Genomic DNA, 24,654 nt, shown 5'->3' with positions numbered 1-24,654 from the left:
CCAGAGTAAGATTTTTAAATGTTAGTCATATGTCACCAGTCTCCTTAAAACACTCCAGTGTTCACAGCACTCCAATGGACTTAGAATAACATTCTGCCTCTTTACCATGGCCTTCGAAACCCCCGTGAGCCAGCCCCACCTTCTTGGCCCTCTCATGCTACCACCTCTCAACTCTTTTTCCTCCTTGCTGACTGCATTTCAGCCATATTGCCCTCGTTTCTGTCTCTGCAATGTGTCATAATCGTTCCTGTGTCAGGGACTTTGCCCTTGCCCTTTTCTTTGTTGGGCATCTTCACATGGCTGGCTACTTTGTCAATTCGGTCTCCCCACAGAGGCCCTCTCAGGCTGCTCTCCCTAACGAATCCTATTCCCCATCACCCTCCCCATCCAATCTCAGTCTCTGCCATTTTCTCCAGAGTACTTGTTGCTCTCCGTATTGTCTGTCTGTTCCCTACTATTATAGAAACTCCACGAAGACAAGGACATTCTCTTTCTTGTTTTGCTGGGTGCCTAGGAGAGTGGAGCCTCTAGTAGGCTTTCAGTAAATAGCTTAATCAGTAAATAATTTAAACACACCAGCATATTTATATCAGTATGTAAGGATGTTTACTGAAGTATAGTTTGTATATTCCTCTAAATTCTCACTCTGCTCTAGAGAGCTGAATTAAGGCCTGAATTGATTACACATGGAAAATAAAAAAAAACCCTGGAAGGTGGTGGTGGTAGTAGAAGCTCCTGTTTGATTAAGTGATAGTACAAAAAACGATTTTGTTTAATTCATGAGCAAGTTTAAGAAATGAGACAAAGTACTTTTTGTATGAAGAATTTCTGATCACTGAGAGTGGATCAGTCACTACTGTTTTGTTATGTAATTGCTGTAAAGATGGGAAAGGTAGTTTTATGTATGATAAGTCCTGGAACAATGTGGTGTCTTATAGATTCTCAGTGAGCCAGTTTCTCCAGTCATTTTTTGATTTGTAAAAAATATATTTTTTTCTTACATAGTTGCTTATTACTTCTCCCTAAGCACCCAACTCTTTTGGGGGAAAAGATAGACCAATAAGTATTTTGATGATTGGCTAGTTAGTGTATCCCTCCTAAGTATCACCAAAATCAGCATAAACCTTTGATTCATTTTTTCTATCTCTTCACTGAGTCATTGGAGCTACTATATTCAGTACTGCAAATAGTTGCAGCTTGCTTGTGTCTCCCTAAGAAATACTGTCTTTAGTAATAGAAACATAATGTTCACTCATTTCTGCTTTACAATGTTTTAACATATGTATAAAATCCATGAACAACCTTCTCTGATGATAAACTTCTTTCTGTGAACAATGTTTCTTAGATTACCAAGACCAAGGATGACCAGTTTGGGTAGTTTTTCTAACTCATCAATATTAAAATAGCTTTTTTTGAGGGTGTAGAATACCATTTAATACACACATTTACATAGAAATTTTTAACCAAAATCAGCATAAATATGCTCACATAGATGCAAGAAAAGATTTTAAGTGCCATATATTTAACTGACCTAGAAAGAATAATTTTTTTGCATTTGTTATGCTTGATCCAGATTGACCAATGGTTATTTTCTGTGTATCATAATGCATTGTTTTTGAGCTCAAAACTCAGTGTGAATTAAACTTGATCGTGACAGGCTGTCCCATTTATCTTTTGCACCAATCTGAACCTTAAAAGAATGTCTTGAAAAGGATCTTAGGGATCATCTATTCAACTTCTACCGTGACAATTATGGGCCAAAGAGGAAAGGAGGTTTTACTAAGGTTTCACCAGTTAATGGCTGAGTTAAAGCTAGAGCCCAGGCCTCCTCACTGAGCTTGTGTTCCTGTCTTTGACCCCTGTGTGTTTGGCCACCTTTTTGGGCCTTACATTTGTAGAGACCTAAACATCTATGTGTAGATGTTTAGTAAACACATTATACCCTAAAGCTGAATTCTGACATTCAAATCACTAAACAGTTTATGCTTTGTATTTATTTTAATAACACTCAGTAGTGTCTAAGAAAGGAATGAGTTCAGGATCTGCTGCCCTCTCTTCCCTCTCTTCTTCCCTCCTTCCCTCTCCTCTAAAATTTATAAATATATTTCTTAAAACTGGTTGCCTATAACCTTCCAACCATGTGCCATCTCCCAAAGATAAACACATGATAGAGTGTCAATAGAGACAAGAGTTTTCCAAGCCCATCCACAGTTCGTGGCCTGTTTCTTATGTTAATAACGCATATGTTTGTGAGACAGCTGGCTGAGCTCTGAGAATAGTCCCTGTTCCTGGTTTCCCCCCACCCCCTGCCCCAACTCTGTGCAAAGCTAAATGAACTGTATGGGAATTGAACTGATGACCTTGACCTCATTAATTTACCTTCTGTAAAATTGCCTTTTGTAGATTTATGCTCTACTGTAATGAGATTAGGACTGTGATTTCATTCACTCAATAAATAGTACCAACGCTGGGCTAATGGCAGTGAGAGCACAGAGACACATACAATAAAGCTTTTGCCCTCAAGGGATTAGGATGAGTATACAAATCACTAATGCAAGGGCAAAAGTGATGACTGCCAAAGGAGAGGGGTTAGCAAAACACAAAGGCATGTTAGGAGAAGGGAGAGTGGTAGTTCCCGCTGGGAGAACATCAGGGCTCTTTAAGGTTGGATGGAGTTTCCATGAGAGGAAATGCTGGGTTATGTAAACGGTGCTTGGCCAGAACACCACCACAACAGGGCTGTTGGAGGGTGCTGAGCATAAGGTTAGACATTATGAGGAGACCCTGCAGGAGAACGTTGGTAGTAAGGAGAAGAAGGATTTAAGTGTCCCCTACTAAGGTTTTTATTGTGACATTCTGTAGGGATGATTGAAGATTTCCAAGTATGGAAGTAATACAGTCAGAACTCTCTGTCATCACATTCATTTGTCTGTCACCATAGAATGAATTGAAAGGAGAGACTAGAGTTAGGGAAGAACTCTTGGTAAGTAACAAGGGCTTAAGCTAAAGTTACCGGCGGTGGGGTGCACAGAAGTGATATGAGAGTTTGCAAAGCTGGACCAAGCAGGACTTGGTAACTGATTAGATTGGATAATTGAGGAGGAGTACAGGATTTGAACCTGGATAACTAGCAGATGGCAGTACACTTCCAGAACACCAAAATCTGGAAAAAAGAAGGTAAATATGGTTTTGAACACAGTATGTTTAAGAAGCTAATAGAATGCGGAGCCAGGAGGTTATGTAGAAGAAGGGAAAACATGACATTGGAACACTGGGGCAAGGTTGGAGCTGGCTGTAAAGATTTGGAAGGTCATTCACCAAGAGAGCTGTTTGAAGCTGGAATAGTAGAGGAGATCACTAAGGGATAGAGTGTAGAAATAAGAAAAAGATGGCCAAAGGTAGAACTCTGAAGGTAGTGATTAAGAAGATGAGAAAGTGCCTGAAACATAGAAGGAGGCATTGTTGGAACAAGAAGGAGCTCAGTACGGTGTTAGAGAAAGGTGGCCGAGAGCCATTGAAGGGCACGGTAGAGGCAGATTTGCTAATTCGTCACTGAAGGATGTTAGTGAACAGAAGGAAAAAGAATTCATGTTTTCTTTAATTTTGTAATTAAACAAATTTATTTTAATATGGATTTCACAATGCATTTTTTAGTGCTGCTCTTTCTCTTCAACTTCTCTTAGTTTGGTTCAACTACATACCTTCACTCTCAAAACAACTAACAACAAGTCACAGTCCTTTATATAAGGACTGCAGTAGGACATCAGAATTGATGCCATGGTGGGTTTTATGGTGACAAGTATTGATTGGGTGCTACTGTGAGCCAGGTACTGTTCCATGTTCTGGGGACACAGCAGCGAATAACACAAATGAAAATCGTGGCCCATGTTGAGCTTATGAATGCTTGTGTGGATGAGACAAACAATAAACAGACAGAAGAAAATGGCATGTTGGATGGTAATATGGGCTATAAAGAAAAACGAAGCAGAAAAGAGAGGAGGGAGTGCTGGGGGGAGGGGTGTTTTCAGTGGGATGGTCAGGGAAGGCCTGATTGAGGAAGTGATGTTTGAATAAAGACCTGAGGGAGGGGGCTATGTAGATCTCTAGGTGACTAGGGGACAGCAAGTGCAAAGGCCCCTAGGTGAGTGCATGCCTGGTGTGTTTGAGCACCAGCCAGGCTAGTGATGTTGCAGAAGTGGCGTAGGCAAGGGAGGGAGAGCAGTCAGAGAGGTCTCGGGGGCCAGATTGTGGCCTTGTGGTCACATGGATGATTTTGACTTTGGCTCTGAGTGTGAGGAAAACCCCTGGATGACTTTCAGCAAAGGAATGAATGAATTGTGGCTATGAGGGAAGGAAGGGAGCAAAGAGAAAGAGGAAGATCAGCTGGGAAGCTTTTACAGAATCCAGGTAAGAGGTGTTGATAGCTTGACCTAGGTGGTGCCAGGGGAGGATGTGTGGGGAGTGATCAGAATCTGAAGGTGAAGTGAGTAGCATTTAACGGAGTGGAGGGTATTATTTGAACGAGAAAGAGGAGTCAGAGATGAGTCCATGTTTTTTCTTCTGAGCAACTGGAAGGAAAGAATTACCATGTTAGTTTGCTAGGCTGCCTCAACACAGTACCACAAACCAGGTGGCTTACACTACAGAAATTTATTGTCTCGTAGTTTTGGAGGCCAGTAGTCCGAGATTAAGGTGTTGGCTGGGTTGGTTCCTTCTGAGGACTGTGATAAACAATCTCTTCCCTGTCTCTCTCCCACTTCCAGTGGTTTGCTGGCAATTCTTGGCTCATACAAGCATCCCCTGATCTCTGCCTGCATCTAGACATGGCATTCTCTGTGTGTGGGTGTCTGTGCCCCAATTTCCCCTTTTTATAAGAACACCAGTCATATTGGATTAGGGGCCCACCCTACTCCAGTATGACCTCATCTTAATTAATTACACCTGCAACAACCCTATTCCCAAATAAGGTCACATTCTGTGGTACTGGGGTTAGGACTTCAACATAGGAATTTGTGGAGGAAACAGTCCAGCCCATAATAGTTGCCATTAACTGAGATGGGGAAGTCTGAAATGAGCTTGTTTGGAGGCAGGGAAAAGATCAGCAAAGTTTTGGACATGTTGAGTTTGAGGTGTATATTAGACCCCCCAGTGGAGATGTCAAGCAGGCAGTTGAATAAATAGGTCTGAAATTCTGGGGAGGGACTGGGCTACAACTAAACATTTGGAAATCCTCAGCATGTTGATAATATTTAAAGCCAAGAGACCAGATGAGGTAACTTTGAAAGTTAAGTTTGAACAGAACAAGAGAAGAGCTCCAAAGACTGAAGCTAAGAGGCCATCAAGTATTAGGACCAAGACCAAAGCCCACAAACATGTTGAATAAAAATCCCATGTATGCTTGTAGTTGTGAAAAAGCAATTACATTTTAATGATGATTTTAAGTTATCATCTAAATATTTACAAATTCGTGGCATTTCCCTGTGAAGTGTAAGATGAGTCAGACACTATGAATTGAGTTTTATGGGCGAGTACGTTGAAGAAGTTACTGGGGCTGAAATGGAATGTTTTCAATGCCATAAAGAAGTCAAAGGATGCTAATAAAAATAATAAAGAGCGCTTTTCTCAGAAGGAGAAACAATTTGGAGAACACTGTTTCAGTCCTTGATTTAAGAAGTCGTTTTCTAGAAAGTCAGTCATGCTACGGTTCTCTGAGCAGCGGAAGAGTTTGTTCCTTCATTTGTTTTGGGTGACGGTAGAGTTCAAACATTTAAAATAGTTTAAGAAAAATATTAGCACAGTATCATCACAGTTTAGAGAAATCGTCATGATAACATAATCATTTTAGCATTTGGGGGTATTTCCACCTGCCTGCTATTTCACGTGGAGGCAGAGGCTTTGACAGCAAGGTGAAGGAGGTGACATAGACCTCTACCCAGAGTTCTCTGAACAAGTCCAGCTCACATTTGTCCAAGCGATTGCACGTTCTTCCTCCTTTGACCCCTTTCTTAGTCTGGCGATCACCTGGCCATGCTTCAAAACTCAGTTCAACTGTCACATTTGGAGAAGTGTTTTCTGACTTCTTTACTTCCACCCTTTCCGGTATGGCGGGCCGAACTAGAGTGTGCCACCATTGTACCCTGCACCATAACACCTACCATAATAGCTTATGTCCCCACTAATTTTGAGGGCAGAGAGTGGGTTTTTTTATGTTTATTTCCTTGGTACCTTGCACAGGACCTGTAGATAAATATTCAATAAATGCACGTGGATGATGTATGAAAAAAATGAACTCCTTTGCCTGCTCAATATACATCTAAACTGTCATTAAACTATTGCTTGTTAGAATTTAAAACATTTCATTCAGCACATATCATTAACTAATACAGTACTGTATACTTGAGAAGGTTCCCCTTAAAAAATACTGAGATTGCTGCCTAAAGGATTACATTTGTCCCTAAGCACTGTTGCCCAGGGCCCTTCAGTTTCTTATCATGAAAGATACCTGAGATATTTACTATGTATGACTTTTTGTTTTAGTATTGACTGAGTCCCTTCAAATTAGTAAGCAAAATGAAGTAATTTGAACATACCTATATAAGGTTACATGAAAAAATGTGATCTCTTAGAGGGATAAAACTGTTGGTAGTTGAGGCAAGAAAAAAAATTTCTTAACTAGTGGATTATTTTGGAAAGGGAAGTTTTTTGTTTTTTTTTTTTTAAATCCGGCATAATTGGGATGTATTATCTGAGTCTGATCGAAGAATGTTGAATAGTTCTTTGATGCAAAAACAAAAGGACAGAAAATACTTCTGTGATGACTTGGTTCAAGATTTTTCTCACTGCCTACCTAGAGTGCAAATAATGTGGGAGTTTTTTTGTTGTTTTTTTTTGGTAAACTTTCTCAGAAAGAGAAAAAGAAGAAAAAAGTTTGTGAGTGATCATTTCTTATTTCTCAGTACCAAGAAGAGGCTTTACTATGTAACATTCTCGATAGTATTGCTCCACTGATAGGATTTTATCTTCATTTGGCTAAGTCACATATTATATAACCACTACATACTGAATTCATTTATGGAACCATGATTATTGACAAAATTTGAGCTAAGCTGTACAGCATATTAAATGTGCCATTACAGTGTAGTTATTTAAATCTTGATTTCTTTCCCCAGCTCTACTTTACGAAGTGTCTCTACTGGATCCTCAAGACCTTCCAAAATATGTTTGGTGTGTGGGGATGAGGCTTCAGGATGTCATTATGGGGTAGTAACCTGTGGCAGCTGCAAAGTTTTCTTCAAAAGAGCAGTGGAAGGTAAATGTTCATGTGGGTGTTCCTTTTGCACATTTTTTTCTAGCATGTAGTTTACTTGCACAGTTTAACCCTATAGCATGATTGGGAATTCTTCAAAAATATTTTTGATGTAATGTGTCAGCGATAAGTAGTAATAGTGCCTTATCTAAAAACCATGGGGAGATTTTCCACCAAGCAACATTTAATGAGCAAAATTTGGGATCGTGAGCAAGGATCAACCAGTCAAAAAGTCTTTTTTGTTATTATTTGTTTGTTACAGTTCGGTTTTTAGTGAGGCTCAGAAAAACAATTCTGTGCCATTGTAAATTTAATTTGTGTAATCTGGAATAGTATTTTGACTAGGCACACACAGACTGCATCATCTCTTCCTTTTCTGTGTGTCTGTATAAATATATGTTTGTGGAAAATGAAAACATTCATATCAGGATCAAGTCTGTGATGTAAGTTGGATTCCATACAGAATAATTTTATTTACCAGCTACTGCATTTGAACCCTACCTTCATTTCCTACTGGAGGTTTCCAAACATGTACATTAAATGAAAATTTTGACTGAGATTTACAATGTGTATTTAGGCTAGCTTGTGCTTCTGTCCAAGTAATTGTGCTTCTTAAAGGCAAATAGTCTTTAGTTTGTTTTTGCCTTTCCCCACCCTCACTTATAAGCAGCTAATTAACGTCAGACTTACGCCAAATGGTTTTATTGATGTTGAAAACTATGTCTGGTGAAAGTGTAGAATTTTTGCTATTAGTAAAAGTATTATTGTGTAATTGGCACTTATATTCACTAAGGTCCTCCCTAAGGTTTTTTTCTTAGGGACGTTTTCTGAGAGGTGAATTGGTGCTTCAGAAACTTCAACATAAGTGACTTTCCCCTTTGTTTCGCCAGGGACCACAGGTAGTATCTTCAGTTGTGGGATGAAAAAGCTAACCAAGTAATTATTTCTTTGCTTCTGGGAAGGATTTTGCATTATTTAACTGACATTGTATGATTTTACATCATTTATACTATTAATTGTTTGGTAGTCCTCAAACCCAGCATTGAATAGTAGTAGCTCAGTAATTCTTTCTCAGGGTGTAGGCTCTTGGTTACAAGTGACAGAAAATTCAACAAACTGGCTTAAGCACCAGTGGAAATTCATTGACTCACATACTGTAAAGCCCTAGAGCAGACTTGGTTCAGGCAAGCCCTTGTCTTATGCCAGGTCATTAGAACCCAGTCCCCCTGTGTCCATCGCTTGGTTTTGTTCTGATTGTTCCCATGCACGTTCTGTCATGGTGCTGGGACAGCGACCAGGCCTCCATTAAACAGAGGTCTTCTATGCCTAGCAGTCCCTGTAAAGCTCCCTGTGGAACCTCCTCAGATTGAACTTGGCTCACATGCCCACCTCTGCTCCAGTCACCGTGGCCGGGGAACACAGCGGTAGGATAGGCGGGTTCTGGCTGGAGTCAGACAGCGGAACCATCTAGACCAAAGATGGGGAAGGGCGTTTTCCTTAGGAAAACGTGGGTTCTGTTACCAGAAGATGATTTTTGGAAAGTGGGAAGAGTAAATTTGCACTCCTGAAGTCAGTTTATTTTTTTAAGACTTTTCTTCTCACCGCCACCCCCCACTTTTCCTTAATTGTGCGATTGGCTCAGTAGGAGGTAAATTGGTGAAATTTACTTCTGGCACCTTCCTGATACAAAGCTCCCCTTCCTAAGTTCACTAATGAGTGAATAAACTAAGTGCTGTGTAAAAATAAAGCAGGAAGGACATTTTGGAGCGGACAATGGAGGCCACAGGTCAGCCTTCTGGTCAGAACCCACATTTTAGCCATTTTTAGAATCTGCCCTTCTCTACTTCTGCAGCAAAAACTTTTCTAGAAGTTCTCGCTTAGTTTTTTTTGTTTGTTTGTTTTATGTAGTTTCTGTGGAAGTACCTGAGGAATTGTTTTTGTAATTCAGGTACAAATAAACGGAAAAGCTTAAATGTTTCATTGGAAAACTGATCAGTTAGTGGATATTGAAACTTGATGAATGCCTTTTGAGACTTTTAGTAATATAGTTTATTCTCTATTTGAGAATTAGAGTTTTATCATTCACCTGCATGAAACAGGCTATAAATTTAAAGTTCGTGAGAATGAAGACCTATTTGTCTTTATGTTTTTGTATTTTGTATTTGTTTGCTCTTTCATCCTGTGTGTATATGTGAGAGAGTGTGTATATAAATATGTGAGAAATATGGCTATCTTTGTATCAGAGCTTTTTGAATCAGAGGTTATTTTTAATAATACTTTATAGAGTTTGAAACACTCATTTCACAAAATAATGGCATACGGGTGTTATTTTTATTCCCCTTTTCCAGATGAAGACATTTAGGGTCAGACCTAGTCCACTAGTCTATTCCAAATCATAAGGCCAGACTTAGACCCATGCTAAAGTCTCATGACTGCAAATCTAGACCCAGCCTGAAGTCTTAACTCTAAATCTCATCATATATTCTTTCCATTTTACCGTATCAGTTCTTGAGTTCATAAAAATTCTGCCCTATATGTTAATCTTTTCATGCCTACTAGATCCTAAAAAAGGAAGTAACCTAAGCGCTGAGAAGACGCTGTATGGTACTCTCAGTCTGTGTGTACATGTGACTGTGTACGTATGTACATACATATGGATGTATTATATGTCTGTATATTTAAATGATTACTAAGTTTGTTTTCTGATTTTCTTTGATATCTCTAAGCTCTTCCTTAGAGTGCAAGAGCAGAGAATTGCTAGCACAGTGGGTAGAGGGAGCTGGGATGAGGGGAACTGGTAACTGCAGGGAAATCACAGCACCAGGACAGAACGTGGAGATGCTCCCTAGAGAGCAGAGGGAGGACAAACAGCAGCCTGAGCTCTGAGTTCATGGCCTCAGGGCTTTATACTCTAGAGTACATCACTCTAAAGCTTGCCATAATAGCATACTGGTAAGTGTATATGGAGGCTGGAAATTATTTTTTTAAGTATAAATTATGTTATTTGTGTTCTATTTAATGGAATGTATTTGTGTACTTATTTTTTTCTTCTGAAACATTTAATATAAAAGCACTTAGAACTCTTTCCTCACATTCCTTTTATTTGCTAGGAATGTCAGTTAGCAGCCATATTATTGTATCTTACAAATGAAAAGCTTATAATTTTATTTTAAAATTTGAATCACTTATTTGCCATGAAGAATTTCAAGACCTTTCAGTCTTAAAAAGAAAAATAATTTTAAAAATAGGATTCTTCTTTGTGGTGGAAATCAGACTGTAGAGTCAGAAGACTCGTATTTAATTTCTGAGTCTGCTCCAGTAGGCGTGAGATTGAGGCAAGGTATTTAACTTCTGTGGGCCTCAGTTTCTTTGTCTGTAAGTGGGGAAAGTAGTGTTGCCCTCCCATAACATTGCTATTGAAGGTTACATGAAAACACAATGTTCATGCAGATTTTATAGATTATAGAGTGACATCAAGATGTTAGGTCATTCTTTCTTTCTAGGAACATATGCTGAAGTTCTCTGGTAATGTCTGTGCAGAAAAGTGATGTAAATAACACCATCACATTGCTTTGCTTTGTTTTTCAGCCCTTCATTTTTTATTTTTTTCCATTAGATCTTCATTTTCTTGTAATGTGTTATTTTGTCCCTAGCGCTGCCTTTTGAGGTGGTAAGATCCTTCTAGACTAGCAGTTCTCAAAGGGTGTCTGTCGGGAATTGGGTGGGGACTGGGGGGAGATGGAGGTCAATGAAAATTTCTTGGAGGGGCTTTTCCAATGTGGTTAAAACTGTTGAGATTGAGTCACATGATGAGGTGTATGGCTGCCTGGGGCAGCCCCACCTCTGGGAGTCCCACGGTTGAGAGAATGTTGAGAGCCATCACCTAGGCTCTTGACTCCTCTGGTAGAAGTCCTTAGGGCAGGACAGAGCCTTATCTCCAGAACCTAGCAAGCCTGTAGATGTTTAGTGGCCATCAAATAAATGTTTGAACATACACACAAACATATCTATGTGGCTTAAGAGCAATCGAAGTTAAATAACTTCCCCACCAAACCAGTAAATTATCACCAACAGAACTTGCCCGAGAATCTGTAATTTCTAATTCCAGTCAGAGTTTTTACTATCTCAGTCTTGTTCCAACTGTAAAATGCTGTTAGTTTCATCTCATCTGCGTTTTTTACTTTGTGCTCCCTCAGTGAACAGTTGAGTAGATTCAGCACACTATTTTATAACCTAATTTCCTTTTCAGATGTTCAGTACATACACAGTGTCCAGAAGACATGGCTACCACAAATCACTAAATAGTTAAAAGGCTATAAAAGAGGAAGGGAAGAAAACTCATTATTATGTGAAGTCAACTGGATTTATATTTTTGTAAGCAGACCTGTTAGGCTGAATAGTCCATATCTTGGTGAGATCAGCCAAATTGTATGACACCAGCCTCCACACTCAGGCATCTCCCTTGAGAGACAAGACATGTCTATTTCTTGAAATGAAAAATTGCTTTAAAAGACATAATTGCAGGTTAATCTTAAGGTTTTTCAAATATGTGGTATTTTAAGACAACCAAGCCTATGAACGAGTACCTTGTTCCTTTTATGTGTGTTTTATAGCACACATTTCAAAAATCTGTAAATTTATTGATCGATTATCCTGTGGGAGAAAATGTTTTTAAGGAAATGTAATGGTTGATACATAGTTAATTTCTTTGCTTCTGTGAGCTTGGTGAGTAGACTGAACAGGTCCAGAAGGAGGGCGTGTGTCTCACTGTGTCGTAACCCTAGTCATCCCTGACAGTGCTCTGTGTGTGTGCGCTCGCGGGCAAGAGGGAAGAGCAACCAAGGGTGTGAGCAAGTGGGAGATGCACGTTGGGGTTGGGGTTGTGTGGACAATTGTGCCACAAAATGGAGAACTTCGATTTAGTGGACACAGCTAAATTAGGATGGTATTATATAATAATTCAAATATACCTATCCCCTTATAGCTGGCAATATACAATTCAGGAAATGATAAAGCAAGGAAATAATCTAATGTATATTTATTAGATGTCTTCAGATACTGATCTAAGATAAGCCCTAGTGTTCCCATGAACCGTGTGCAGGAAGCTAATGGGCGTCCAAGTCCATTGTCACTACTGTAATACTTGCGACATCAGAGGTAGGAAAACCAAGAACTGTTCTGGTTTAGTTTTCTCATGAAACACTTCAAAGATTAAGTTAAGGTGTTTTTGTTTTTTTTTTTTCCTCCCTTTACCAGAAATTAGGAACCAGGTAACCTGACTCTAATTATTTACTGTAAGGGCTTAAATGAATACCTACCCAGTAGGTTATATCTATGATTTTTATGAACATTCTCTTCCTCCTTACATAAGCATGAGGCTTTAATGTTAATGGCAAATGTTTGCCCAGATTTTTTTATAGCCTTTCATTTCGTTGCTATGGTAACACGCAGAGCCATGACATTTAGGCCACCCTGGAAGGTCAGGGAAGACTTCTCGAAGAATTGCCCCCCACGCTGAATCTCAAAAGATTAGAATTGGCAGTGCTCAGCGGGGATAAGGACAGGCTGTCTGCACAGGGCACCAGAAGCAATTTTGTGTCACCACTGTGTCAAATTTGAGATGTGAGGTGATAGAAACGGAGGCTAAGTGAGCAGATTGGGACCAGGTCCTAGACTTCAAGGGGGAGCCTGAATTCATCCTAAGGCACGACAGAACCTCCGTATGTTTTCACACAGCAGAATGGGGAGCTCGGTTTTACGTTTAAGACCTGACCATTGAGAAGTGTACTTATTTAAAGGGGAACGGTGCATTCATCACTTGGGCAAGAGATGACCTAGGCTAGAGCTAGGCCAGCAGTGTTAGCGATTGAGAGGAGGGGACAGATGACAAGACTGTCTGGAAAGTAACGTTGGCAGCTCTGTATTGGAAGTGAGGAACCAAAGACCTAGGATGACTCCCCAGGCTCAGCTGTTGATGTCTTGTGCCAAGATTAGGGATACTGGAGTGGGAGCATTGGGGGGAAGGTTCTTTTATTCATCAAGCATTTACTCCATACCTACTATATATGCCAGGCATCATTCTAAGCATACCCAGGGACATCTTGGACAAAGATCAAGTTAGCAAAATAGAAAAAGATCCCTGTCCTGGTGGGGCTTACATTCTAGTGAGGGGTGGTGAAGAAAGTAAACATAAGAAATGAGTTATTTATGTAACATATGAAAAGGTGATAAATGCTGTGGAAAATAAAAAGTATTGCCAGGATAAAGATTGGAATGAGGTTTGCTTTGGGACAAGTTTGAAATGGCTGTGGGGACATTCAGGTGTGTCCAACAGGAAGTTGGATGTGGGATTCTGAAGCTTGGGAAACAAGGCAAGATTGTAAATAATGATTTTAGAATCATCATTCAGGAAAGTGTATGCAAATACCCAAGAAATGAGTATTTAGAGAAATAAAGAGTAGGCCGAGGTTAGAACCTTAGAGAACGTAAATTCAGGACACTTAGCGTGTCCATAGCATGTGTGCGTGAATTATTGTCTGGCTCCTTCCTTCCCAAGTTGCACACAGAAAAGTCTTAATTACTTGGTCTCTATTTGTTCACTATTTTGGTGAACTGAAGACATTATTGAATGTGCAGTTTTCAGTCCCAGTTTTGGTTCTTATCATTATGCTTTGATTATTACTGAACCTTAGCCAGTCCAGAGCCCCAAACCAAACATGCTATGGAGGGGATTTGATTCGCTAACGGCACAGAGGCAGTGCCCAGCTGCAGCAGGTGCTGAAGCAGCATTAGTTGCTTGGCTATTGGATAACAACTGAAATGTGTGTGTGGGGTTCACCCTTGTTTCTGTCACCATGCCATTTATTTATCTCTCTGAAGTAGAAAATATGTTGAAATAATTTATTAGGAAATGATTAGAAATAAGGACATGTGCGCCAAAAGTAAATTAGTGTTATGCAAAGAGAGCTTCTTGTAGCTTAAAATTTCAAATCAAGGTGCACTTCACATGGTAAATTTAAATAGTCTAAATCAGGAGCACAGTGTGTAATTTTCAAAGTTATTCTCCATGTTTATGTGTTTGTTTACACCTCATCTTGTTCCAGGAAAAAAAACCCAAGGCAGCTCACAGATTTCCCTGAATTCAAATGAAATTTAAAATAAGTGAAACAAAAAACAGGAGAAAGGGAAGATTAGATCAAGAAAGAGAAAAACAGAGCCAGGGATGGGGTTGCTGCAGAGAATGTATGCCCCAAGGCCTTTGTAGAGGCTGGTCACTTACGTGGCTCTCAGCTGTCTAGCAGCCACCCCAAGGACAGCGATGGGTCACCTGACTCATGACTTTCTTAAAAACTAGTTTAGGAAATTTTCTGTTTATAAGAAAGTTTTCATGAGCTATGTTGGTTTTAATGTGCCTGCTCTTCCCATCTGAACTGTAACCTGAGATTTAAAAAGTAACTCTCTCATTGGTACTAATAGAATAGTTTGGTTTATGTTTAAAGAGCAGTTCTGAAAAAATACTTTGTTCTGTGTCCCACCTGCTCCTATTAGAAAAGCTGTTGAGCACTCTTTGGGTACCAGGCACAGTGCCAAGTAATCCATATTTTATTGTATTTACTCCTCATAACAACCTTCCCGAATCAAAGTTTTTTGAGTTCGGAAAGGTAATATCTTTGAATCTGAACTCCCTAAGCCACTGTTGTGACAGGGAAAACATTGACTATTTTTTAACAAGGCTTAGCAGATGATCCTTCAACTCTTAAAAATAAATGTTGAATGCTGATTTTGTGCTCCTTATGCCAAGAATTTTAGTGTATATTCTCATTTTAATCCTCATAACAACCCTATGAAAGAGATTGGGTTATTATCCATTCTTATGTTAGAGTTCACTCCACTGAGACACAAAAGCAGGAAGTAACTTGTCCAAGGACACCCAGTTGGAAGAAAGAGGCAGAGCTGGGATTTGAACCCAGACAGCTCAGGCACTCCAACCCTATGCACTTAATACATAAGCTGTACTGCCTCTCACAGAGTGACAGCAGATCCCAACTATTTTTACCCATTGAAAAGTACAGCAACAGCTCTGACTTTAGGATACCTAGGAAGAGTACATTATAATTTAACAGTTATCTTGCTATACTCTAAATAATTAACTCTTGGCCATTCTAAGTTGAAACTCTAATTTGAATTTCTGTTGCCCTAATAGGAAAGAAATTGGGTGATCTCTATTTTTTCTTAAGGGATGAACTTCATATTTTTTAAAAAATTACCATTACCATCCTGAAGTACCTCTTTAATATCTTGATATTAATCTAAAGCTTTATTTAAAATTTTTATCTTCCTGTGTTTCATTTCCCGTGTGTGATAAAAATTACATGTAGCCTATCAGGCTCAGAGAACACTTGGGAGAGGGGTCTTCCTCATACAAAGCTGAAAGCTAGTAACTCTTCAGCTCTTGAATGTCTGCTTCACGCCTAGTAGCTCAGAGACATCCCCAAGAGTCATAGGATGTGAAGCAGCTCTCACAGAACTTGAACTGGGAGTGTAATTAGGATCATACAACTTATGTGATTTGATATTCTTGATGATTTAACACCGAAAATGAAAACTGCTAAATTGACTGGAATCAAATGGCAAAATTAAGCCCTTGAAGGATGAGTAGACATTTAGGTTGACGTGGAGGAGTGGAAAGATGGAGGCTGGACCTGAGGATACTCACTTTAGCAGACTCAGCTCCGTGAAGGCCTGGCCTGGCTAGAGCAGGTCCATGCTCAGGAGGCTTGGAGGAAAAGACTAAGCAAAGACCCTGGGGTCAGATTATGTAAGTCCCTAATACTGGAATGAGAAATCTCAGCCTTCTCATAAATATACCAAGTCTTTTTATAAAGTTCTTCACAGTAGAAAAAACCCACACACACAGGCTTAGGCAGTTCTGTTCCTTGGCGCTATGCAGTGGCTCGTGGAGGGTGCCAGCTAGAGGAGAAGACAACCGAGATGGATTGTGGATAAGGGAAAGCAATAAGGGGCTGCCCACAAATGGAATTAGTCCAGTCGAGGAGAAGGCCTGACTCGTGAGGGGAGAAGGAAGCATTGGGAGGACTTGGTGGCGGAGCGCTTCCGAGGGATGATGGCAAATATCTTACAGAGACTTGGGAAGAAAATGCTTTACGCACAGAGCAGGTCATTGGCCGTTAGGACTGTTGAGGTTTTGGAGATGAGTTCTCCGAAAGGGACGAAGCAGTACAGGTAACTAGGAATAGAAAAAAAAGACAAGATTCTGAAAGAGTTTATTCTTTTCCTGGAGGTGTTTTCTTGGGAGTTTTAAAATAAAATACATAGTTAGGTATCAGGCAGTTTGGTGGTGGGTCAGCTTAGACAACCAGATGTTAGTGGCTGCTGTGGCCATTTGGTGTGGTGCGTGGGAAAGTTACACAGTGAGATTGAAAGCCCGGCAAAGGTTTCACGCCCTGAGCACCAGTGGAAGGTACGTGGTGGTTTGGTGTAGTTCATTGAGGGGAATTGTGTGCTGCTGTTACTCCTGGTATTGGAGGTACTAAATGATGATTTTGGCAGCTTATGACACCATAGGGAGCCACAATATGAACTTATTAATGGTTGGAAAGGCAGAAAATTCTGTAGCAAATAGAAAAAGATGCCAGTCTTTCAAGCTCCCCTAATTTTTCATGTACTATTTTGTTCTCTAAAGATATACATATCTAATATAGTAATTTTTTTCTTTTAACCTTATTGCTTGGTATATATACTCACTGCCCATCTTAACTTCTTCGATAGGAAAGAGAGACTGATAATGATTTTTCTAGAGATAAGCAAATACATGTAAAATATATAGGCACGTTTTCCAGAGCTCTGCCCCACCTCCTCAGTCACTCAGTAGTTGCTGTTCTGGGGCAAAGGAGCAGGGACAACATCATGAATGTCCAAGAAGACTTCAGAACCACCTGACATTATCATAAAATTACCTGTGCACATGCTCACACTCCCTCTCTCACTCACAGCTTTCCAATACTGTAAACCGAATCCACGTCAAGAGAACAGGTTGACACCAAAGAATGATGCTTAGAACTCTCACAAAGCAGTGTGGATTATTTCCATTTTGCCCTCAGGCTGGTCCTATTTGAATTTGTCAACTATAATGTTACATTTAAAAAACATCGCTGTCCTCTACGTACCATGTTGCTAATTAATGGTGAACTCTTATACGTCACATAGCAAAGAACGATCCCTAAGGAAGAGTGAGGAATGTATTTTCTTCTTACAGGTACAAAGCCTTTAGTCTTAAACCTCTGCGGAGTCCTCAAAGTCTTTAGTGGACCCTTTAGCTCCACTAAATCACTGACATTTGACAAGGGGGTAGTGCATTTTTATAAAAAATGTTGTTTACTTTTCTAACAGTAAAAATGTGAAAGCAAAAGATGAAAGAATACAAATCTAGAAGGGCATCATGATTATTAACAAGAATGAAAAGTCACTTACAGCAAATCAGCTGAGCAGTAGGTGGTGCAAGGTTTTTAGGAAGTTTGATAAATTCATACTTAGATACAGCACTTTAGATACCATACAGGCTCCTTAAGTTCTTTTTGTTTATTTGTTTCAGTGGGATCAAAATGATAGAATTTGGGGAAAAAAGAGCAAATACCTCCCCCTTCCTCTTAATCCTTTCTTATAGTTTATTTTTTTTCCTTCAATTTGGGAGGAAGAACTAGGACTTAAGTTTGGCGACTGATACTACCCTCTTAGAAACCACACAGACCACTTAACGATAGTTTAGTAAAAGGATACTTGGATATTACCCAGCAATTTGAACCTTTACTATGAGAGATCTCCAGGAAGAAGCTGTATAATAAAGGCGTTACCGACACAGGTTGCAGTATCGTTTTTATGTAGAGGTATACAGAATGGCACGCCCCACTCTGAGACTGAACAAATAGTAGAACGTCTGTTTCCTCTTCTATAAACAAAAGAAAATAAATCTTAAAAGAATCGGCCCTGCCCATCTCTGAGTTAATGAAGATAAAATTTGTAACATATGTTTTAAACTGCTTTAGAAACAGTAAAGAATTGCTTTAGAAAGTTTACATTTAAAAAAGTTTTCCCCTTCTTAGGAAGTAATTTCTCTTGTTTCTCAATAAAATGTGGAATATTTAAATTGTATTATAGCTACTTTCTGTACATGTTAAATATTTGATTTGAAAGGGAAAAAAGTAAAAATTATAGAAAAGCTTGTATTATTTGATGTGAGACTTGGAATTTTGACCTCCTTGTCACTGGTTTAGGTAGATCTATATTGTTCATGAGTGTACCAAAGGGCCATGGTGGGAAAGCCTTTGTATTTAAGACCAGGATTTAAATGTAATGTGCCTCAGTACAAAATCAAACAAAGAACAAAGATAATTTTCACACTCTTTCTACATCTTAAACAATTCGGAAAATGACAACTACTTTTTACTTCCATTTTTTCCCTTTAATTAACTGTACCACGATTTCTAAAACATGTTGCATTCTCCTACCCTCCTACTCTTATTGAATGGCTTAATTGGAAAACCATTGCAGAATTAGTCTATGTTGACCATTTTTCACCTGGCCTGCACCGTAATATTTTCCCAGTTGAACCAGGCTCAGCAATTTGATATTGCTAGGATTACATAAGTACTAATTGTTTCGTTTTTATTATGTAATATAAACTGAAATTACATTCAAAAAAGAATTGGAATTGTAACAGTATTAGTAGCCATTAATTAGAAATCTTAAAAGGCAGTGTTTTTAAAGGAGAATAGTTGAAGAAATTGTCATAGAAATGCCATTCCTAAGTGATATTAAACAAAAAATTCCTTCAAATAGCCTTCCCTTTTAATTTGTTAAATTAAATGTACTTGTGATGCATCTGATTAGGATTTATTTAAAGATCTTAAGTTGCTATAATTGGGTACTTAAAATTCAAAATATTTATGTTGCATCTCTGAAATATTGAAAATAGGTGACCTTTCCCTAATTTAACCAGCGTCTCCCAGGACAGAACTGTAAGAGTGACTGAGGTCAAATCTCACTGAAACACGTAAAACCAGGTTCAAAACTTCGAGAATCAAGCCAGGAGCAGGCACTGAGAAGACAAATGAAGAGGAAAGAAAACCAACAGGGCTAGAGATCATTTGGGATAAAGCAGTCGTTGGAAATGGAAGCACATCTCAGGTGCCCACATTGCAGAGGCAGCCACATTCATCAATTCAGCGGTATCTGTTGAGCGCTTACTACCTACTGGGCACTAGGCGTGTGCTGCAGTCCATTCCCATTAACGAAAACGGGTGAGGATCACAGATAACCACAGTTGACTTCATGCTCAGCAGTGTGCATTTTTTTTTTTCAATCATCTACTGTATCTTGAAATTACCTTTAAAGCAGAATTATCATATTAAGCCTTAGGAATTAATTTTGTCTTTTTCAGTGAAGCAATGCAAATTGTACAAAAATCAAATGAAACCAGGAAAGATTTCCCTTTTTACAAAGTTTCTCACTATTGAACTCAGTTCACTAGGCAGAAAATTAGAGTTTTCAGATACTGATAGCTATTTTCTTTATCAGGCTAAGTTGTAATTTATAGTGATGACCCACAGGAAGGAGATGTGAGCAAAAAAGAAATTATTTTAATGGGAAAAATTAGCCTCTATTGAGCCATTAACACATTCTGTGTAAAACCAGAATATTATTGCATTTTTTTAGATTACTTGAAAAATTGAGCAAATTATATATTTCCTATAGTGAGGGAGCACAATGAAATATAACACGAAAGTATGTTCCTTCCTTTATGTAGGAAAACAGAGTAGGCTTCTGTTTTGTCTTTCCCATAACTTACCATTACGTAAGTGCCAATTACGCTTTTTTCCTTTTTCTTTGTATTTTTTTTTACTGTCAAATATGACCTGAACTTACATTATAAGAAGGAATAGTAATAAAAAGAATGCTAATGCACATTAATAAAAACCACTGTTTTTATAAGAGAGTAGATTAAGAAGTACTTATAAAATACCATTATGAAATGGTTCTAGATGTAAAATTCCTTCAAACAACTTTCCCTTTAAAAATTTTAAAATGAAATGTACTCCTAACATATCTGATTAGGATTTGGAGATCCTCGGTTGCTAATTGGACTAGAAGAAGAACGTGATTTCAGATATTTGTGGATGCGATACCTTCAATAATTCTTTTAAATCCTTAACTCTGTATTAAATTTTTTTATAGTTACTGAAGTATGTTTTAGATTAAGTTGAAAAATTAGTAAACATTTTCGCCTTGTAAATAATTTTTCCTTTAGTAATTTCACTATGACATCATTCTACTGTATATTATAGGTGATTTGGATTTTTTATTCCTTTAGAAAAAAGTTACTAAAGAAAATATTGTTACACAGAAGGGTGTATACCTGAGATGTAATCACACTGCCTATTGTAGACCAGTCTTTTTTTAAAATAGAAATTGCCTCATGTAGACTCCTGGAAAGGGCGTTCTGCTTTCTTACACATCCTCTGACCAGGGGACACCAACCATTTTCTTACAGTTAGGTTTCTAGAACATATTGCATATACCTGTTCATTCTTATTGAATGGGTAATTAAGAAATCAATGGGGAAATTAATCCCAGGCAAGGATTTATTTTATATTACACAGGTAAATCATAGGAAAAGTGTTCTTCCAACTGTCGAAGCTTATATTAAAATCATATGATAATTCTGTCATCTATAAAGTAGATCATAATTCCTTTTCTTCAAATTTTTCATAGAAGATAATATTTTCAGATTCAGTCTAATAAAACTTAATGTCTAAAGGTTCTGTTTGACATATGCTTTTTCTTCATTTTAATTGCGATTGAGACTAGATGATAGCGTCTCATCTTCTAGATTCAATTTATATGTACTGGGTTGTAATAGAATCATAACCTTAGGAGGCTGCGTTCAAATTCTAGCATCACCATTTATAGCATTCATCATAGTTAACATTCATCAAATGCTACTGCGAGGCAGGCACCGAAACGGACATTCCGTGGTTTTATTTCCATACAATTTCTATAGGAGTTAAGCGGTGTTCTAATTTTTGATGAGGAAATTAGAGAAGGGAAGCAATTTTTCCATAGTCACACAGTGAAGCACAGAGCTAGAAGTTGCATGCAGGTCTTTCTAACTTCAAAGTGTCCCTTATTTTATTTCACTATATAAAACCACTGGCTCTAGGACCTCGGGCAAGAAGATACCTGGCATCTCCCAAATTCTTAACTGTAAAATTAAGATTGGGTGACACCTAGCTTATCATGGTGTTTCAGTGATTGGAGATGATGTATGCCAAGTACCTGGCACATTGTAGGCATTAAATAAATGATAGCTGTTCACTGTGCTCTTTTTACTTGTCAAACTGGACATATACCACATAATATGCAAAGCTTTCTAGGTGATTATTTGATAGAATGGTATGTAAAATGTCAGGGGAACGATAATTTTGTATGTCAGATTCCAACACCACCCAGCCCCCCAAGCACTAAATATAAAAATGTATATTTGAAACCAATAAGGGGCTTCTATGAACCCTGGTGAGGGGGGAAAAAAAAACCTTTGAAATTGGATGTAGACCTAAGACAAGCAGCTTTTCCAATTGTTCAGATAGCTCTGTTTTATTATCAAATAGGCTGATGGATGACATTAAAAGCTATAATACTATTTTATAGAAGAGATTCACTGCATGATATGAGATGTGGGCACAGATCAAAAGTCCTAAACTGTAATTTTTCTAAAAGGAGTAATTTAAATTCTGACTTGAAACAATGCTACCAAAATTCTGACCATGGAGACCTAGTATGGAAATAGCCTTTAAAAAAACTTTCAGAAGAAAGGGAAGGGAATGTAATAACTGATAAAAAAAAAAAAAAAGTATTAGGCAGTTCTTCTCCCATCAAGAACAGCTCGTTAGTAACCAAATTACACTAGCAGCTGGTAGTAGCATAAGCTAAGACCCTGTGGGCTTGCTCATAGAAGAAATGCACAGTGAAACTACCTCCATTTCTTTACATCCAATCATGATAACACGTGGTCATACCAGTAAACGGTTGCAGATAGGTGACTTAGGCAAGTTCTCACAGCTACTAAATGATAAAACTTAGACTCAAACCTGAGTCTGACTTCGGAGCCATTGCTGTACCTTGACGAAGTAGCTAAAACTTTGAGTGTGGCATATTGGAGAAAAGTGGAGGGAGGGAGAGCCCCTTGGTTAAAAATTTTAAATTGCCACTGATTTACATTGTCCAAAATATATATTTTTAAACTTCTAGTAGTTTTCCCTAGAAATACTTGGGACGCACGCCCCCTCACCCCAAAACCTCTAGCTGATCCCGTAGATACCAATATGCAAACTAAGATTAAGCAAGTACTGTTTATGAGGATGACTTTTGCGCTGGCTTTTTAAACAAAAGGGAGTCCATAAATGTCTCAGGAGAGGACTGTTGGCACCACCTGTTGAAGTGGTTGTTTTGTCAGGAGTTAACTGCCCTCTCCACCTGTGCGTGAGCTGGCCCCGCTGGTGCATGCGAGCCGGAATTTACTGTGATATAAATTCACTGTCACGTAAATGATTGTCCCTCCAACCAACCTGTCTTAGTAACTGTACATAATGCCACTTGTAAATGATCTAAGCAGAGGAAACTTATCCGGTGCAGAAATCATGGCAGTCATCAGATGGCACTTTTCTTTAATAAAGTGGCTCCAAAGTCATTCTTGGCACAATGTCAAAATCAACAGATGATTCGCTTTCCAAGAGTGCCAAATGCTCTGTACTATGGTAAGATATCGGAAGGCTCCGTATTTTCGATCTGTGAGTGTGTTACCGTATATATCGTTTACAGCAGGTGGCAGGGAGCTGGTCACAAGCACTGTTCCCAGGTATTTGGGTGCAGCCCGTTTAAAGAAAGCCCTGTGGAAATCTGTATTTGTTAAAATGAAAATTGTATAAATGAGTCTTTAAGTGGTATATGTTACTCCTCAGTATGTAAGGAGGTGCCATGGAGCCCTTTGAAACCCAGGGAATCAAATATGGTCTCAGATAAAACTCAGACAACATAATAAGTGGATACTGGAAATCCTTTTAAAAACTATTTGTTGAGGCAGTTAAATAAAGTACAATTAACTTTGGTCTGAATTGGTTTTTGTAACAATAAATAGCATATTAGTGGTACTAGAGGAGACCCTATTTATTGTATGACGATCTTTCCCAAAGTGAAAGAAGTTAAAGGTAGAAGGCTTTAATAGCCAACTACCTATTTTATTAAAATAAACAATAATCTTAAAGTATGAAGAAATCCTGCCACCTAAAATGGTAACCTTCTTGCAACCAATTAATGCTCCTACTTTTATTAGAATCATTTTAATAGTATTTCTTTGTGCTTTGTTAGTCTCATTGAGTACACACAAAATTTTTCATTTGACAAAATGTCTTGGAAAATGTTTGAAGCTTAATGTGACAACAGTTCACTCACTCATGCCTCAGTTTCTTATATGTACAAACTGTTTCTCTTTACTTTATAACAGGTTTGTAAACTTCTTACCCTAAAGGATAGGGTATTTAATGATAACCCTGCATTGGTTAACCAGTTTTTTAATAAGTAGTCTTTTCCTCTGCTTGTATAAGAAAATATTTTCTGTAAAATTGTAGAGAAAAAGAATGATGAAGACAGAGAAATTACCTATCCTTTAAGCATGACAGATAATTATATGAGTTAATTGTGTTGTGCCGTTCATTTTACTTGTCCAGTAAATTCAGGGCCCACATGAATAAAAAAAATGTGTGTGCTATGGACCCTTCCCACATGGAACTGGCAGTCCGTGGAGAGTGCTTCTCAGAAGATACATTATATATATGTACATTCTTACAATTACTGCACTTGATAGGTTTCTAGACTGACTTCTGAATCGAATGAGGATTTTAATTTTAAATAATAATTCGCATTTCTACCAATGGTACGTTTGAGTACCCTTACTCTATCCCTACCAACAGTGGGTGCTGCCACACTTTTTACTATATGCCAGTTTGGTAAATGTATATGATTGTTGCAGCCTTAAATGGTAGTAAAATACAAATAACATTTATCATCTTAACCATTTTTAAGTGTACAGTTCAGTGGCATTAAGTACATTCATATTTTTATGGAACTATTACCACCATCCATCTCCAGAACTTTTTTCATTTTGCAAAACTGAAACTCTGTATCCATTAAGTATTATACTAACTCCTCACTCTTCCTTCTCCCAGCCCCTGGCAACCACCATTCCACTTTCTGTCCCTATGGATTTGACTACTCTA

The 24,654-nt window shown here is 38.4% G+C and overlaps 1 protein-coding gene across 1 annotated transcript in view; it reads left to right on the top strand.

Annotated features, from left to right (window-relative positions):
* Window positions 1–24,654, top strand: part of NR3C2 (nuclear receptor subfamily 3, group C, member 2) — a 402,236-nt gene that overhangs the window by 215,229 nt on the left and 162,353 nt on the right. The window contains exon 3 of the mRNA XM_012660035.1: window positions 7,170–7,309. Within this exon, the coding sequence (XP_012515489.1) occupies window positions 7,170–7,309 (140 nt within the window). The remainder of the gene's footprint in view (window positions 1–7,169; window positions 7,310–24,654) is intronic.

Source organism: Propithecus coquereli, unplaced genomic scaffold (assembly GCF_000956105.1).
Source record: "Propithecus coquereli isolate 6110/MARCELLA unplaced genomic scaffold, Pcoq_1.0 Scaffold65, whole genome shotgun sequence".
NCBI classification, from domain to species: domain Eukaryota; kingdom Metazoa; phylum Chordata; class Mammalia; order Primates; family Indriidae; genus Propithecus; species Propithecus coquereli.
The sequence above is the reverse complement of the archived record's forward strand: the minus strand, read 5'-3'. Positions and strand labels throughout refer to the sequence as shown.